Below are 18818 nucleotides of genomic sequence, written 5' to 3' on the forward strand. Positions count from 1 at the left end.
TGCACATCTAAACCCTAACCCTCTGTGTTTTGTCCTGAATTCCTATCTCTCCACTTCCAGGTGGGCACTCTAGAAACAGCAGTGGAAGCTCTGAGTCCAGTCTTCCCAACCTAGCCAGGTCTTTACTGCTGGTGGATCAGCTCATAGACCTGTAGCCGTGACCCAGTAGCAGATGCAGTTCTGTAACCTTCATACCGTAATATACATTTTCATTACAGAGTTAAAAGAAAATGATTTTTTTTTAAATCTGCAAATAAGGGGCCCTCTAGCCCTAATCTCCTACTACCCCTTGCCTTCTCCCATAGAGATGATAAGGAAAGAAAATCACTTTGGCCCTCCAGATACTCCTTGGCCAGCTCCTCCCTGTTAGTTTGCTGTGTTTTCTCATTACCCTTCTTCAATAGCATTATCTTAACTCAAACGCTAGATGCCATGAGCTTCACCTCTGCTGGAATCGACTCCACCAAAAGCTTAACTGTAACTGAAACTAGTGAATTGACACCTTTGTCTCATTCTTGCTAGGAATGGCCTCCCAAATCAATCCTCCCAACCCCATCTCCTTTGGCCAGTTGCTGATGAATGTGTTTCTCTGTTTTTGCTTTTTATGCTGCTGCATTATCATGAGGACATGGCTTCTTCAGTTGGTCTTAACTCGAGGTAGTAACCTGGAGATGGGTGTGTGGTTTAAGAGAGGGTAAAACTGACTGATGGTATATGTCTGGAAAGAGAAATTGAGCCCAGCTCTAGCCAACCAACTTTGACCTTGTTTGATCGTAGACTTAGCCAAGGGATTTCACACCCCATGCAACCTGCCCAGCATTCGTCCAGCACTCTGGCTTCCATTGAACCGTGATTTCTCAGATCTGGAGACATGACTGCAAGTACTTGAGATCCTTGGATAAAATGTGTACATTATATAAATTCCAAGTATTGCCATTCCTTTTCGTGTTAACTGTCCCAAGCCGGGATCTCAGAATTAGACCAAAACCAGACAGTGGTGGTAATATGATACCTTTTATTAGAAGACTTTTCACTGGGGGGTGGATGGGGGAGGGGAAGGAATTGTAGCAGAAACAGATGTATTTTTCTTGTGATTTTTATTTTGAATCAAATATTGTAAATTGTGTATAAATGAAGACGCTGACTAGTTCTGTTTCCACTTGGCGTTTCAAGTCTGATATCAGGTGTCTGTACAGGGTTTTGATCCCTTTCCCTTGTATAACTAACTACGCAGCAACCCTACAGTGTAACATATGGAATCATTTTGAGTAGTCTTGTGTGTTGCTATAAGCTTTCAGCAGGTCCTCTGTCTTTGTAGAATAAGCATGTTGTTTATTTTCAGATAATCAGAAATAAGTATGCTGACACACTAGGCACAATTTGACTCTGGCTACTTACCTTTCTTTCTCTCTGATGTTTGAATTGAAGGATGCAGCCAATGAAATATGTTCAGTTGGTTTTCCTTGGCATCCTAGATTTTAAAAAACAAAACAAACCATAGTTTCTCACTAACCTTAGAATATTGTTCATAAAATAAATAAAGGCCCCTGCACTGATGTGACAACATGACTCATGGTCACCCTCTGTATATGTCCTTACTCACTGAAGTATATTTTTTTTCCTTACATGCAAAGCAGTTTTATAAAATCATCCTTTTGAAAGAGGTAGGCACAGAGAATCCCATTTGGTTCTCTTCCTTGAGTGCCATTTTCATGGTCAGAAGGGAACCTCTTAGTTGATCAGATTTGTACCAATAAAATTCCAGGTCCATTTGCTCATTTCCCTGTCTAGCACTCTTGTTTCTTCTTCTTCACGTTTGCTCTTTAAGGGGGGAAAAAAAGAAAGCTGAACAGCAACAACCGCCTGCAAAACCCTGTACCTTGGAGGTCAAGCTTTGACCCCAACAATGTGAGAACAGCCTTTGAAAGGTATCAGAGGAAAAGTCGGAACCTTTCAGTCTTCCTTCTGACTTTAAGTACTTCTGTGCCAGCTGAAACTAGACATACTAAGTACAGGCCACTATTAGGATAATGGGTCATTTCCAAAATTGAGGGAGGCACAGCCTTCCTGCTGAGGGTTAAAAAAAGATGTCCTCGAAGAGCTCTCCATGATTGGAGAGCAGTGAAAATGGGACTTGGTTTGCCCCTTCATGGACAGGAATATTACTGAAGATCAAAATGGTATTCTTTTTCCCAGACATAGAAAGAATATATAAACTAATGAAAGAGATGTTTATTTTTAAATAAGAATAATGTTTTATGCCTATGTTTTCCAGTTTGATTTTTTTTCATACATACATGTTAGAAATATAATGAAATATCTAGTTTCTCAACTTAATTGAAACCACGAAGAGTACAGTTTAGAAATTAGGTAAGTGTCTCTAAATTGTTCCTTTCATGTATTACCCATAATCACATTGAGATATATTATCTAGTCATTTGGCTCAATAAAGCTTAATGGAGAATGTTAATGAAAATGAATAGACTAGAAACCAGAGAGACTGGGTGGACGAAGCCTGAGGGGGATAATGACATGAAATTATCTTGAGTTTATTCTCTAGGAGTAGGGCTTCAAAGGAGAGAACTATTTTTCTGCTAAAGCAGACATGTGAGTGACTCGGTAAAAGGGACCTCCTTTCGTTTATAGCATCATCCTTGAGCTAAAAGGGTTTATTTGAGATGAGTATAGTATGCTAATAATTGATAGAACTTTGAAACTGTAGACTGAGCTACAAGAGGGACCTTAGAGATTATTCTAGTCCATCCACTTCATTTCACAGATGTGGGACCTAAAGCAGGTGGTGGGAGAAGAGACCCGGGCAGGACAGGCCACCTGGGAGCTTGTCCTGACCTTTGCCAGTCCCTGGCCTAGTGGCCTTCAGCAGGGGCTTCACTTCTTAGAGCTGCTGCCTCCTTACTGACAATGATAGGTTTGGACTAGATGGTTTTTAAGGTTATAGAATTCTAGGGTTCTCAGTATTTATTATGATGCTTTAGGAGGACTATGAAGGATTTATATAATCCTGATGTTCTTCAGTTATCTTCTGTAGCTCTTACTGTTACTGTAGCAGTATTTACATTTTAGAGAATTACAGTGGGCTTTCACTAATCCGGGTTGCTCTCTCTCTTGGTTATCTGAAGAGACCCATAAATCATCACAGAGTTTTGGACATAGGTTTTCCTTTTTTAAAATATTACACACACGTATCTACCTATTCCAACAAAACAGTGTCAGAAGATTTCAATTTTTAAAAACTGTATAATCAAGGATCTGCCATTTAAAAATGGACAAATAACTGTAAGCATATGTTTCTGATTTGCTTTTATTCCAACTGTGCAAAAATAGTACCTATACCAGAAAACATCACAAATTGGATTTTTTTCCCTTTACAGCATTCAAATAACTAGATCACCAAGTTCAAGTCCCAGTGTTTTTGAAAACACAGCCCTCAGAGGAGATAAGGTTTAAATGAACACTTCTAAATATGATTATAATTAATGATTTCTTTAGCAGACATATCAGAGTTGTGATACCTAATTGAGTGTTCCCTTCAAAGGCATCTGGTTTCACTTGGGAAACTAATACTTATTCTAATGATGCTGCCACCATTTATCTTATTTTTGAAACTTCTCTCCTTAGAAATATTCAATACTATCAAGAAAGATAATAAAATATAAGAAAATCAGTTGCATTATCTAATTAGTATCACTTTCAGCATCTGAAAGTAGTATGCTCTCTTGATCTTTTTCCACCACTCTTGGTTCTAAATAACATTTAGATGTTTCCAAAAAGCAAAATCACTCGCCTAAGCTGAAGAGTGACTACTATTGAAGACAGTAAGAAGAATGAATAATTCACTGAAAATTCCCAGAAAGGACCTTATAATAGAATGTTTCAACAATCAGTCTTAATTTCCTTAATATTCTGAATAAGGGAACTTATATGATTTCACCTGTCTTTAGTATGGTTTGGAAAATTGAAAGGGGTTTTAAAATACCTCTGAAAGAGGTTGTCACACTTTGTTCAGTGTCATTTGATACTGGACTTGGCTCTTCCCAAATTAGAATTATAGAACTTGGCTTGCTAATAATTATAGGGGAACAAATGCAGGAAAAGAACCTGTTTTTCTCAAGATGAAATATTAGCTTTCTTTCTAATCCTTCTTTCGGTCTCTCCTGACATAAATGATTCAAACCAACACAACCTCTCCCCCCGACCGCCCAGGTCAGGAACAGTTCTGCCTTCAGTAGTGCTGGGGGAAGGAGGAGACTTTGGGGGTTGACCTTAGCCCAGAGGTATGGAGGCGTATGAATTCAGCTGAGCAGATGCACATTGTAGATACCTTCAGCCAAAATAAAGTCTCCCATGCCGATGTTCGTCTATAGTTCCAGGAGTCTTTAGCTTTCTCAGTCTGTAAGATTCAGGATTCTGTAGGCATGAACTTACAGTTTGGGGATAAAAATGACAGGATTGCCCAAAGTACTGAATTAAGCAAATTAGAGGCTTCCAGGCAGAACAGAGAAACTATTAGATGGATACTTAAAATGGTACCTTTACTGAAACACTCCATATGTTACAAAGCCATCTTTTATTCCTCTCAAGAGACTGTAATTTTACCAGCACAAAGTTAGCCTTTTCCTTTTCCCCACTAGTAATGTTCCTAGAGTTGGGTGTGCTTGGATTTCTTGAGTCAGAAGGAATCCCAGATGGCCTCCATTTCAAATAATCTGTAACAAGATACTATTCTGTTTCTCTTGGGTTTCCTTTCACTATGATGGGGGAGAGAGGTTCTTTGGACAATGCTGATCTATGCAGCAGCATGATAGTCGCTAGAATGGAAGATACCTTCTTGGTTCCCACTCTGATGTAGTTTTGCCCTAGGAGTATTCTCTGCCCTGTCGTACACACCCTCATCACATGGATATGTATTCACCACAGACCTTTATCCTGTCCTCCCAAGAAGACAAAGCAAACAGAGGTACATGAAGCTATCTTATACAGAAAAATGTGAAATTTGAACTTTGCTACGCAAGTATTGTATAAAAAACAAGTCTGTAAACAAGTTTCTTATGTAAACATACAGGAAAATAAAGACTTTTATCTGTTAAAACAGGAGCACGATGTTCAGAGCTATAAATAACTTACAGTAGCTGCTCTTTTCCTGATCTGAAAACCCACTTTTGCAAAAAGGATTTAAACACATTGTTGAGTGACCATAAGCACCTGTGCACAAGGAAAGTGCAGACACGTATGAGAGACATGCAGAGGACATTTTAATGAGTCATGGCTACCCCGGCTTCATCTGCGGTCGTAGAGAGTAAAACCCCTGTGAGCCTGCATCTGATATGACCAGACATGGAGCTGTAAAAGGGAGCACAGATTTGCAGCTACCCTCCTCTAATTTAATCTTGAATGTACCCAGGCCAATTTAATTAAACATTTTATGTTGGCAACGGCAGTCTTATGCCCAGGGAGAAATCTCTCTTGTTTAATTGCTCCATTGGCTTGAGAGACCCAGCGTCTCTAGCCAGTGTTGTCCCCCATCAAGTATCTTATTCTCCAGGCATGGGTTTTAATGCAACTCCACAGCATATGGTAGAACCCAATGCTTAATTTTATTATCTAAGCAAAAGGTCATGGAAATTATTAGTTTGATGTACATCTCCCGATTCCCTCATTCAGCTCGGAGAGTGTGAATTTCATTTGGTGCTACATTTCTGAAGTTCTTGTAAAGGGTATTTTGCTTTCTATTTGCTAACTATACGAGAAGGTTTCCCAATACTCCAAGACTTCACCTTCAGTTCTGGGCAAGAATTATGTCTTTGACACTCCCTATAACTTATTTCGCTTTACAGTATGGGAGAAAGTAAAATTCTGGTCACGTGTGCTATATTGCACTCAGGAATATCCAGCCTGAAATTTAAGTCTTCAGATTTTCTTTCTTTTTTTTTTTTAGGAAACACTGGCCCTCACTGTCCATCAGATAAAATTTCCAGGGTTAAACCTATTTTAAATTATTCAGCACTTTGGGTTGCTTTGGGAATTAATAGGGAATTGGTGAGGATAGTTGCCAAAGCATCAAATACTTTTGAGGATGCCTTTCCTTCTTTCTGAAGCATATAAGCTCTTACTGAAATCGACATTAATTTGCAGCCTCAAAATAGACTAAAATGGAGTTATCCCTAGTGGAAGTGTCAAAAACATGTGCTTAACCTTAACCTGGCACACAGTCCTACATCAGAGCAAGAAAAAGAAGTGTGTTTTGACTTCTTGCTTAATTTAATGTGCTAAAGCAAAATGAAAAGAGACATGACTTAATTTGAGGAAATTAGAACAAAATGCCCTACATTAAGCTTCCTGATAAGGAAGACCCTTATGCTTGATAAGGGAGACACTGACCCTGTGAGGCCAGGTCCCAGGTTTAAGCCCAATGCCCCCCCATCACTCCCCACCCCTACTCCAGGAACAACTGGCTAGCTTTATTGAGTTTTCTGGTCACAGGGCATCTGCTCTGCATGCCATTGGTTTCCAAAGGAACTGGGCCAAGGCACTGAGGTTAAATTAGTATAAATCTTTCATTGCTAGTAGGCAGACTGCTTCCAACATGTTTTTCTGTCAGTACAAGGCTATATTCATATAGAAGGACTGTTCACCCTGAAAATACATGCTTTCCCTCCCTGCAATAGCACACACATATTCAAAAAAAAAAAAAAAAACCCTCTAACTGCTAACAAGATTTAATGTCTATCTTCGGTTTACAGTTATTTAGAATCTGTCCTTCTCTTGACTGCTTTGTTTCTTGTGCTGCCATCACCAAAATTACCTGAGGGAATGTGGATGTCTGTGTGCCCCATACCCACTGCGTGTCTTTGTCCTCCAGAAGGCTAGGCTTGGAGGGTTACAAAGGGTGGTTGCTCTCGGCCTTGGTCTTACTGCACCTCTTCTAAAAAGAATGGAAAGGTTAAGAGATCTGGCCTTCAAGGGAAAATCCTTTAAAGGTGCTTTTCCAATCCTATAGGCAGATTCATGTTCAGAGAGAGAGATGAAATAGGTCTGGCCTTGTTTTGAAGGACTGGAGACTAGTTCTCCTTTCAAACTTGATGTTATAGTATTTTGGGGACTATATAAATTTTTTAAAGTTGTCGCAATTTTAGGTGTGATTTTTTCCTATTCATCATGAAGGTCATAGAATATGCTCTGAGTTGGCAGCTTTACAGTTGACTTGACCAAGAACTCACTTTTTAACATGAGTAATTTAGATAGGTTAGGAATGCCCTTCTAGCCTGACTCTGGACATGGGTACCCCTACTTGGTACTTTACAGCTCTCACAATGTACTCTAACACTGCAGGCATCCAAGATGCCCTGCGTTCTATAGGTAGCTGCTTTTTGGAGGTCTGTGCACACAATTTGATTTGACTACATTCCATTTAAATTTCCCTAGAACACTAGCTTCAGTCAAACTAGTGCTTATTTTCATTATTGGTTCCTATGGTGGCCAGAGTTGGTCATGACTAAATTTGCCAGTTTTTTCCTAAGAGATATTTTGCTCTCCCACAGAACCACGTCAGCTTTTAGGGTGGCTTTGGAAGATGAGAAGTCATGACTTAGTTTTGAGAACTAAAATCTGTCCGGCTGATACTGTGTTTGAAAGTGGTTCAAGGAGTTTTGGGGGCCATTCATACCACTTTTGCTCAGCAAATCTTATGTTGGAAAACTTCTCTGCCCCATTTCATTTGAATTTCCCCCCAGACATCATCATCTGGGAACCACTGTGACAGATCTCACATCAATATACTTGCCTGAGAGATTAGAATTATGTCTTTCCACATATATTGCAAAGGAGAAGGTGTTCCATTTATTTCCTGTCCCCTGGCTAACGCTTTCATATCACCATATGGGTGCACATACTAAAGTTATAATGCAAAGAAACATTTATCCCCTTCAGATACTATTCAGAAAGCCATTTGGCACCAGTACAGAATTTAACTTAAAGAATTTATAATTTGGAATTCACCAAATACATTCAGAGTTCTAGAAAGAGAAATAAAAATGGTGGCTGGGTGGGGGGGACCCACCTTTTTCGTTTCTGAAAACAATAGTTAAGGTCAGAACTGTTTAAAAAGAAGCGCTGCTAAAAAGTTACAGGATTCAGAGAAACATAGTATTTTTGTCCAGTTTCTTCTAAAATGTTCAGATCTCTCTCTACATCTCTTTACAATGTAATGCCTCTAAGTAACTGGTTTCCCAATAAATTGATTTTGATGCTGCTTCTGCTGTGTTCTGTGTGATTAATTCAAGCAGAAACTTTGGCAGGGGAAAATTGTTAGCAGAAGTTTCTACGACCTAATGGTTTGCTTAGAAGGGGAGAGGGTAACGTGGGGAGGGGATGTTCTGAGTCATCTATCAGAGTCCAAATAATGGTACCTATAATTTCTTACCCTGGTGGGTTGGGAAACCCGTGATGACATGATATCTCTACCCCAACCACGCTTTTCTCTGGATTCTTCTTGCTTAGTTACATATGCCTTTTTCCTGCCCTTTTGCTAACATGTGCCCAATGACATACTTCTAACCTGCTAATATTTCTTGGAAGGTAAGCTGTCTTGCATTCTGATAATTGTCTATTTGATTTTAAAAGCCAGAGCACCCCGAGGCACCTCTACCTAGATAAAAATAGATTCGTTTATTAGAGTTTGCAAATACTTCTGTAATTACCTGTGCATTTTACTCTGTCTGCTTAAAGAACTTTATGATGGATTCATTTAAGCAGAGGAGATCTTTGCTAACTTAGAAGACTGAAAACAAAATTCCAGGGCAACTCTAGCTGAAGGTGATGGATTTAATATGATTTTGATTATGTCTCCTCCCCTTAGAAAGTGCCTTCAGTATTCATATTTGAGGCACTCCTGTGCCCTTTGAATAGTGCTTATGATGTAAATCATCAAGTAGTTTTGCATTTATCAAGCAGCCACGTTCTGCTGCTTTGGCGGGGGGCGGGGGGTCCATCCGCAGTTACAGGCAGTGTGGAGCAGATGACCACACTCAAATCGGATCTCATTTGAGTTTGTCCCCAGACAGTATTTCTGCATCAGCCAGAACTGTCATGGTGGATGTGGAGATGAGTGACTGGGTTTGTTTTCATTCCATCCTGAGCCAGCACCAGGTAGAGCAGGTGTCAGTGCCTGGCCCCGTGCGTAGGAGCACTGCATAGTTCCACTGAATGTCTTTGTGCCTAACATCTTCATCTCCTTTCCTGCACATCGTGCCTATCGTGTTCCGAAATGTGAGACCGTGATTGGTTGTGTTCCAGTTTGTGTGCAGTTTCCTTGCCTGACTTTTCTTTTTCTGTTTTTCCTTTTCCATTTTCAACACCTATTATTTGGTTCCACAATGTTTCTGCCACGGGTTGACCATTAAATGTTCCAAGGAGAGTTGAATGGACCTGTGCATTAATTCTGCATTTTGTGCTTTTCTAGGTATCCAGAGAGAGCCCAATCCCTATCCTGTAATAACTGTAGAGCACTTTAAAGAATCAACGGGTTTTAAAGGCCTTCCCCTGTATCCAGACCCCTCCAGAGTACCGGGAACGAAAGCTCAGAACAGTTTAGAATATGACTACTTGGCCCGAGATGGCCCTTCCAGCAACAGCTCGTTCCACAGCAGTGAAGAGGAAGGGACCGACCTCGAGGGGGACATGCTGGACTGCAGTGGGTCTCGACCTCTCCTCTTGGAGTCGTCAGAAGAGGATGAGAGCTGCAAGCCTCCGCAGGGGAAGCTGGGAGGAGCCACTCCCTTCACTCAGCCAGAAGTCTCTCCTGAGCAAGGCAAGGCAGCGCAAGGTGGAAGGAAGAACCAGTTCGGAGCCCTCACGCAGCCAACCGCTGATGGACTCGGTGAGCCAGATGTTTTCGCCACTGCCCCCTTCAGGAGCTCGAGGGTTCCCGCTGATGACGTGGACATTTTCACCAAAGCCCCGTTTGTCTGCAAGGGCAGCATGGCTCCTTCCCAGCCAGAGGAGGCGGACGTGTTCTTGAGAGCTCCTTTCACTAAGAAGAAAAGCATGGAGGAGTTAAACGTTGCCCAGAGCGCCTCCCCGGAGTCCCCTGCGCAGCCCGGCCTCCTCCGTCAGACCAATGACATTCCTCTGCTCCCGGGCCTTGATCGAGCCGTGCATCCCTCTGTACGAGCTCAGTATTCCATGGCTGGTTTTGCCCAACCGTCTAACCACCCTTCCCATTCTGTACAAGCAGCAGACCATCTTGACAGCGTCTCTCCCAGAGGCCCCTCTCTGGAATCTGGGGCCCATCCTAATGACAGAAACAAAGGACCTCAGCCCCAGAAAGAATCTGTCCCAGGCCCGGTGACTGGCAAACCGTTCCGCCGCCAGTCTTTATCCAAATATTCCCGTCACTATAGCCCGGAAGATGAGCCAAGTCCAGAAGCCCAGCCCATCGCTGCCTACAAAATTGTTTCGCAAACCAATAAGCAGTCGATAGCTGGCTCTGTTTCCATCACGTCCCTTTCCTCCAGGACTACGGAGCTGCCAGCGGCTGATCCTTTTGCTTTAGCACCCTTTCCTTCGAAATCAGGCAAACAGAAACCTTAGGAGCCATACCTGAGCCTTAGGCCTCTGTCTCTACCCCACCCTTAATACCCACCACATCACTCCCAGCTGAGCCTTCCTAAGAAGAAATATTGACATATCAATTATTATCTTTCAGTTCCATAGTCTGCAGGACTTCTTCAGTCAGCAAACTCAGTCGAGGTGATAACTTAGTTGAAACTCCTTTAACTTATGCTCAATTCTTTTGTCTATATTGATTTCTGGACTTTCAGGCATTTCCATCTCCACCTCCACCCAGAGCTCTGCTTTTTGTTGTTTGCCTAGAAACTGTTTAAGTCTAGAACTACTTCCCAGTAAATCCAGAAATAACTTCCCAAAGGGGCCAGGTTATTGCTAGTTTGACGCCTGTAGTTCCTGTCCTGAGTCATGTCTATCGAGGAATCAAGATGAGTTCCTCCCGGACTTGGTTTCATACTCTTGAACAGGGTATATTTCAGGAAAGAAAACCAGATAAAAATTCTGCACATCAAAAGGAAGTGTAATCCCGCAGATACTAATCATTCCTGTGAAGCCGGCACCTCTAGAAGAATTCTCTGGATCTGAGTCTGTGCAAGCCACACTGGTCCTGGTGCGTGAGTGTCTGTGGGTGTGTGACGTGTGTCAGATCCTTTGTAGCAATGCAAACAGATATCTGTGCTTGTGTCTAATAGTGTTGAGCCTTCCCTATGTGCACACTTAAAAAATTTGTGTGAGCACACAGCTATGTGTGTGCATGTCTGTGTGCACAGGAAACATTCTTCCTTTCACTAAATCTTGTCCCACCTCGCGTACCTCCACAATCACTCATTTGCTGGCATTGGTCTCCTGACCTAACTGACTTGAACCCTGTTTTTATTGAGTTCTTTTCTCATGGCAAAATTGAATTCATTGGAATGTATAGGAAAATCCTGTTGGAACTGAAGTTTCTAAGTAGATTTTTTTTTCCCTCTAGAATTTGCTATGAACAAATTCCATTTACACAGGCTTGAAAAATTAATTATCCTTATACAGTTCCCCCTGAGAACAATAGAAAAGAGCACATTGTTACAGGTCCAACCACTGGGTTTGTGGTCTAAGTAATTTTAAAAAGTACTTAAAAACCTTAGGTCTGAGCACTCCATGCTGTCAATACGAAATTAATTAATCATGAGACTAGGCTACAAACTAGATTTGCTTGTTTGTTTTTCCACATCCTTGTCACCTTTGTCTACTGCTTCTTGAGGAAATAGAAATCTGAGACGTGTAAATAAGTTTGGGAGAAAGGAAAAGAGCTGAACCAGCCAGCCATGAAAACCTTTCGATTCTCTGTCCCCTTGGATGCTAAAGTAGGTCAGATAGGTGCCTCACTTGTGTTTTTGAAATGTCTTGTATTTCTGGAAAGATCTGACTTATCTTGGCTGTTTTCATACCCTTTATTATTAGTGCCTTAAAATGAAACTTACGTCTCAGTGGGAAGATTGCTGCTGAAGATGTTCAATTTCCTATTTCAACTTGAAAGCTTCCTGTGACTTGTAGTAAATGTTAGTGATTTCTCCGTTAGCTGGAGATGTTGGCAGAGTTGCTTACCAACCCAGATTAATGATTTAAGAATTACGGGAGGGCTTCCCTGGTGGCGCAGTGGTTGAGAATCCGCCTGCCGATGCAGGAGACACGGGTTCGTGCCCTGGTCCGGGAAGATCCCACATGCTGCGGAGCAACTAAGCCCGTGAGCCATGGCCGCTAGGCCTGTGCGTCCGGAGCCTGTGCTCCACAACGGGAGAGGCCACAACAGTGAGAGGCCCGCATACCGCAAAAAAAAAAAAAAAAAAAAAAGAATTACGGGAAATTTATCCAAGAATCAAGCCTGAATGCCAAACTCAACTGCAGTTAAGTGTCATACTTTTAAATTTGAAGTTCAGGGATCTTGGCAGTAAAATATGAACAGATACTTTTCAAGACTTTTTCTAGTTTAGTCTCCACCTATTTCAGCTGTCCAGGTTAAAAGATAAATTTAAATAATAGGCGCTGGATCAGGGCTCCTAGCAATGATTTTCCAACTGAGGTTTCAGCAGTGCTGGTCCTTCACTTTTATGGATGCTAAATGTTCATTGGGCTTTTCTCCCAATGATCATTTCTGAGTTTTCTGTGTAACAATGGATGTAGAATCATCTTTCCAGTTGGATAGTTTTGGCTAACAGGTGTGGAACTTAGCACCCTAAACTCTTCCCTTGCCTTTATCAATTAAAGCCTTCACGTGCAGGAGTGAAAAGGATGGGAATATTCAAGGAGAGTTCTCACCCCAGAAACTCTTAAAGCAGAAGGTCATTCTAATTCACCAGAGGTATTTAGGATTACCTCTGTAACAGCCCTGCAAAATGACTTTCCTTTGGTTATTTGATCACTCCCCTCCTGATCATTTTAGTTCTCAAGGTGAAAATCAATAAAATCTTGGTAATTTTATCACATAATTGAATCATTTGTCAAGCTGTGCTTGTAATCCTTTTTTATTCTCACTGGAGACCTATGATGGCTGGAGACTCTAAATACCTTTTTTGAACAAGAAATGAATATAAACACATGCAAATTAATTTTGTGTTGTTCTTACTGAATGATGCATGAAAATTTGGGGACTATCGGATTACATTAATTATTAGTTAATAACTAGTGAACTCTGCGCTGATCTTTGGATCATATAGGGTAAATGCATCATTTAAAGACAAAATGTTCTTGGGACTTCCCTGGTGGCCCAACGGTTAGGACTCCACACTCCCAGTGCAGGGGGCATGGGTTCGATCCCTGGTCAGGGAACTAAGATCCCGCATGCTGCATGGCATGGCCAAAAAATTTTTTAAATAATAAAGATAAAATGTTCTTGCCAGAGTCCATCCTGAATCTGGAAATATGGAAAATTTTCGTTTTAAGGGAATCAGGAGTGCTCAGGGTGCTTTGAATTAGTAGTGAATGCATGTTTCCAACAACTATGGCATTAGGTTAACACTAAAATATATAGTCAACAAAATACTGCACTACTTTTTTTAGTTTGTTTTATGTGCTACTTGCTTTACACATATACGGAATGCAGGAACCTGTGACCTTTCATTTCAGTGGAGCACAATGAGCCAGAGTACATTTAGACATAAAGCATTGACCCGCAGCATGCACTAATGAACTCTTAAAGAATCCACATTAACGGACTAACAGGCACTATTGAATTAATGAAGTTATCTTATGTGTGGTGAAAAATATTTAGCATGTCTGTTTCTTGGGTTCACATACAGATAACCCTTTAGCTCCAAATCCTTGTTAGATTGGAAAATGGAATGAACAAAATTTGACGCTTGAAGCAGATGCAAGGCAGGACCCAAAGAAATCTAGGTCAAAAACTCCATTTCATTTTGGGCCCACTCATTGTTGAGTTGAAAATTTCATATATGTGGACTGGTGTATATGTATTCACACACCCACGTTAGGTCTGAGTTTAACCTGGCAACCTTTCTGAACTGTCAAGAAAAATACCAGTATCTTATTGACCCATATTTAGTAAGTTTTAGAATACATGTACATCAGTGTTTTCAAGTATTTGGTGGAATTTCGCTGACTCAAAAAGTAGCGGATTTCAGTTTTCTTTAAAATAGGTGTAATCACCAGAGGAATTCTGACAATAGAAATTCAATCATGCTGTATTTGCTTCCCTAAGGAAGTTGTCAAAACATAGGTTATATAGTACGTATGCATCCTATCAAATAGGAAATTTTATTATAGGAAACTAGAGAAAGGTGAGATCCAACTCACTCTTTAGCAGGAAGGATACTACCTAAATTGGTGTCCTTTGGATCCCTTTAATAAAGAAAACTGTTATTCTCTGCTGTGTATTTGGAATTGAAATTGGAGAACACAGGCCAGTCAAGTTCAGAATTGCTGCTGGTCACACATGTGCAGTTTTATATGAGAAATTTGGAACCCAGATTATTCTGATGAAAGGTACATAGGAGAGCCTCTGAAAAGACCACAGCTTGTAAGGAGGCAAGAGCTCCTTGTAAATGCCCACAGCCATCCCTGAGTTCTAATCCTCCAATCCTGCCTTCTGGAGTAAACATGAAGATTTTAAATGTAATCATGTAAATTTAAATTCTTGCTTTTTCCAGTGACTGTTGACTACTTGTTTGTTGGTTGGTTTTTTTGTTTTAACCGCCAGAACACTTGCGAACTTGTGAAGTTCACTTAAGGAAGGATTTCAAAATGCTTGAAAATAAAAAGTAGTATCTGGTTGGGAATTGTTTTTGTATTCTTTTGCTACAAGATAAATTTGCTGGGTTGTGAGAACAACTAGCTGCTCAGCTTCAATGTGGGAATCCACACTGGCAGTGTCTTGATTGCCAGGATGCCGTCTTGCTCTCTGACTTCCTGGTCCTACCAGCCTCATTTGCACCTTGACCTTTATTAGGAAACAGGCCTCCCACATGTGATGCCCAGATCCCATCTTTAAACTGCCAGACACAGGTCTTTCCTGCTTTTTCTCTACCCCTGCAAGTCTTCCTGGCTCACCTTCCTTGTTCATTTCCTCACTTGACATTCCCCTATTATAATCATACCAATAAGTGGGGAGTGAGAGGTATGACTGAATGAATGATCATGCTAATTTTTATTTGCCTCCCTTGTTACTGTAAACAGTTTAGTTTTTTCTTAAATTTTAGCCTAGCTTGTGATAATCTCACCACACTGGAATAATTCCAAATAAGAGTGAAATGGCTCCCCTTCCCCTTTTCTTATGGACTAGAAGAAAGGATGAAGGAAGGTTGGCAGAAGCCCAGCCTTACTCTGGAGACACAGCCCCAAAACCTCATGCTCTCTACCTTGATGTAACACAGGCCCAGAGTGCCCTAGAATGCAGGGGCAAGTTTATATTTGAAGGGATTCTAGAATAGCTTGTAAAAAATGGCTAAATGGGGAAATTCCCTGGTGGTCCAGTGGTTAAGACTCTGTGCTTTCACTCCCGTGGACCCAGGTTTGATCCCTGGTCAGGGAACTAAGATCCCACAAGCCAAAGAAAGAGGCTAAATGTTACCCAGCACACTGGTGGCTTAGTCCAGTATTCCTATAACTTGTAATTCCATAAGAAATTTAGTCTGAGTTACTTCTCTACAGATCTCAATATGAGTGACACAGTGTTTTGAGTTTATAATAACAGTGTTTTTTTCTTGAAATTAAGTCAATGTCATCTACATTGCATTTAATAGAACCATATATACATGTTAGAGGGATCTATGTGATTCCTTTTGGTAAGGAATTACAGAAGTGGTTTTTTTACCAATGTCAGTTAAAGTGAGATTTGGGGAGTGAGAGAAGACAATATCACCTTCCCACTCTGAAATGGCAAGTCAGTTGCATCTGAGTCAACCAAAGACTCCTGCATGAGGAGTGTGATTGGAGTGTGTGTGTGTATCCTCATGCTTTCTGCCATGGTGTTAAAGACCTCCTAATGAAGGCATCCAAAGAATACCAAGAGGTAACAGTAGGTATTTGAAATGAGTAAATTCAGTTCCGTTAGCCTACCGAGTTAGAACTGGAGTTGTACTGGACTAAGGTGAGAGAAAGCAGCCATTGCCTTAGACTCATTTCCACAGTAAGCATGCTTTTCTCATCCACAAGGATAAAACTCAGTAGGGTTTGACCTAAATTCTCACATGTGGTATTGGGAGGGCAGTAGTCAGCAGAACACTACAAGGCCTACAATATGTTACTTTGAAAGAGGGAATGTTTAACGTCATTTGTTAGGGGATAGGAACGGAATAAAGGCCAAGGACCATGCTCGTTCCATGCAGAAGAGGTGAACGAACTCCTTCTACTGACTATATTTTGAGTTGACTGAATGAGGAGGTCGACCCAGCTGTAAGGAGTGTTGAGGTCATGAGACCTCAGGAAACAATATGTGCATACAATCTCAAGGTCTGTGAACATGAGAAAGGGAAAAAACATTATAGAGTTAATCTTAACAGTTCTTGCAATACCTCTTTTTTGCAGACTCTTGGGTTTATGTTATTGCACCCTTTCTTTGTGTGAGCTATCTTATGTATCTGATAGTTTTTATGAATACTTGTTTGAGTTGTAAACTCCTATATACTTTATTAAAATGGACCTAATTAAAATAAATGATTTACACTTTGTATTATTTCTTAAGTCAGATCTTCCTCGGATTGAAGGACTCCATAAGCACCTTTCACTTAGTACCAGGCCTAGCTCTACATTTTTAAGTTTCAAAGAGCAACTCTTGCTTGGTTGGTTGATTGGTTGGTTGGTTTCCAATGCTGGCATTGTTATTTCCTGAGACCTGCTTTTCATCTAGATGTTTGTGGAGGCATAAGTGAAATAATACAAGATAATGGAGCCATAAGAACTGAGCTGGGAAAATCACAGAGCTCCCTGCAATGTAAAGTTTCCTGTGAACTTCTAAAATGTGTTATCTGAATGTGACCTGCATCAATATGCAGTCTTAAAAAAAAAAAAAAAAAATCCCTAAAGAGAGACCATAAGAAACTAAAGAGAGAAATCTTGGGTGGAAGTGGATTATACCTAAAAATTTTAAAATCCATACTGTGGGGAAAACCTGCCTGCCTATTTCCTTTCCAAATCTGAGAAAATATCGACGCTTTAATGAGCTTGACATCTGTGATTCAGGGAGAATTGGTAATGGGCTGAGTTCACAGACAAGGTGTTCAAAGAAGATCCAGGGATCCAAAGAGTTCTAGTATAAGATGCATGAATAAAACCAGAGCTGCCTACTTTTTCTGAAGATTCGTTTAAGATCTGATTCATCTGTCTATCTTTAAATATGTGCCCTACCTAGTTCTACAATGTGAAGTTCATATTTTTTTCTATTTCAAGTTATCATTAGCCAAAAGTAGTCTTCCTTATCAGTGACTCGGACTGTTCTGGGGGAGACCCTTTCAGATGCATCACTCCCACTGAGATACAGGAGGAGCCTTCTGCAGAGGTGGACAGAGCTTACCTGTGGTGACTTATCTCTGCCTTAATTGTAGGGAGAGCCAGAATTAGAAGCTCCAGTTCCCCTGGGGTGGTCTCTCTTTGCATACACCCTTTGATGACTCACTTTTGCCAGCCCTGAGACTGGTTGGTAAGAGACCAGCCAGGGAGGAGGTGCCCTTGTAGTGTCCCCTAGGAGAGAACCAAGTGGAAGGAACCAGAGCAAGACCCAGGGAAAAGCCAAGAGCAAATGGTTTAGACCTGTTTCTCTGTATTTGAAGATAAAGATCTTTCCCCTTACATCATGTATTTTTTCCTTGAGTTTATCTTTCCTCATATTGAAGTATGTCAGCCTACAAGGAAGGAGACCAAGTACTTCTTCAACCTGCTTTTATGTAAGCTTAGCCCAGAGGCCCAAAGGACTCCCAAGTATTCCCTTCAGAAGGCAGCCCAGTATTCCAGTGCTGAGATTTGGGACCAACACCATTGCTACATGTGGAATTCTTAAAGTCAGATATTGTGAAATCAGTAGTTCTACCAGATCTCCCATGCCTCATCCTGTTTTTGAGCAGGACCTTTTGACCCCAAGGACATATTTTATTTTGCACTCTTTAGAGAAACCTTATGTTATCTGAGAGGAATGGATCACAATTTTCTCTTAGAATAATCAAAAATTAAATATAAACTGTCAGCCTTTTTTCAGCTTATAATGAATATTACTGGTAGAAATATTCAAGTAAAATTCAAAACAGCTAAAACTGCACATCAAAAATTGATGGAAGACTGAAATCTTGACATTTTAAATCAAAATTTTGATTTGGGAAATTTGAATTCAGTAGGTATAGTGGCCACAAGAGAACTCAGTAGTAGAAACCGTTGGTAAAATTTGAAATGAACTAAAAATTGACGAATAAATCTCCCTTGTAAAATGTATATAGAAAAGGCTGGATTCCAATGAATATAATTACAATAAAATGGAAATGCATTGCATAGGAAATTGATCCCTTGTCCATCATTTCCTAGCTGTGTAATCTTGAAACATTACTGCACTTCTAAGGGACTCAGTTTCTTCATCTGTAAAATGGGGATAACATTAAATGCCCATGATATAGATTGCTATGAGGTGTGCTTAGAAAATGGCCCACTTTAAGTGCTCAATGTTAGCTATTTCTTTTTTTGAGGTTGATCAGAAACTTTTATTTGGTCCTTATCATTTATTAAGCAACCTACAAAACCATTTTCTATAGCTCTAC

At 40.6% G+C, this 18818-nt stretch overlaps 1 protein-coding gene across 21 annotated transcripts in view; it reads left to right on the plus strand.

Annotated features, from left to right (window-relative positions):
- AAK1 (AP2 associated kinase 1) overlaps positions 1-10616 on the plus strand; it is a 164837-nt gene extending 154221 nt beyond the window's left edge. For 14 of the 21 annotated variants that reach the window (XM_059079778.2, XM_059079783.2, XM_059079785.2 and 11 more), the window contains one exon: positions 9479-10616. In XM_059079778.2, coding sequence (XP_058935761.1) covers positions 9479-10608 — 1130 coding nt within the window. In that variant the 3' untranslated portion in view covers positions 10609-10616. Of the gene's footprint in view, positions 1-60; positions 5111-9478 lie in introns of those variants that run through there. The other 7 variants (XM_059079788.2, XM_067007472.1, XM_067007475.1 and 4 more) reach the window with 1 other exon arrangement.
- Positions 10617-18818: the final 8202 nt, after the last annotated feature.

The sequence above is a fragment of the Kogia breviceps genome, chromosome 11 (assembly GCF_026419965.1).
Source record: "Kogia breviceps isolate mKogBre1 chromosome 11, mKogBre1 haplotype 1, whole genome shotgun sequence".
Taxonomy (NCBI): Eukaryota; Metazoa; Chordata; class Mammalia; order Artiodactyla; family Physeteridae; genus Kogia; species Kogia breviceps.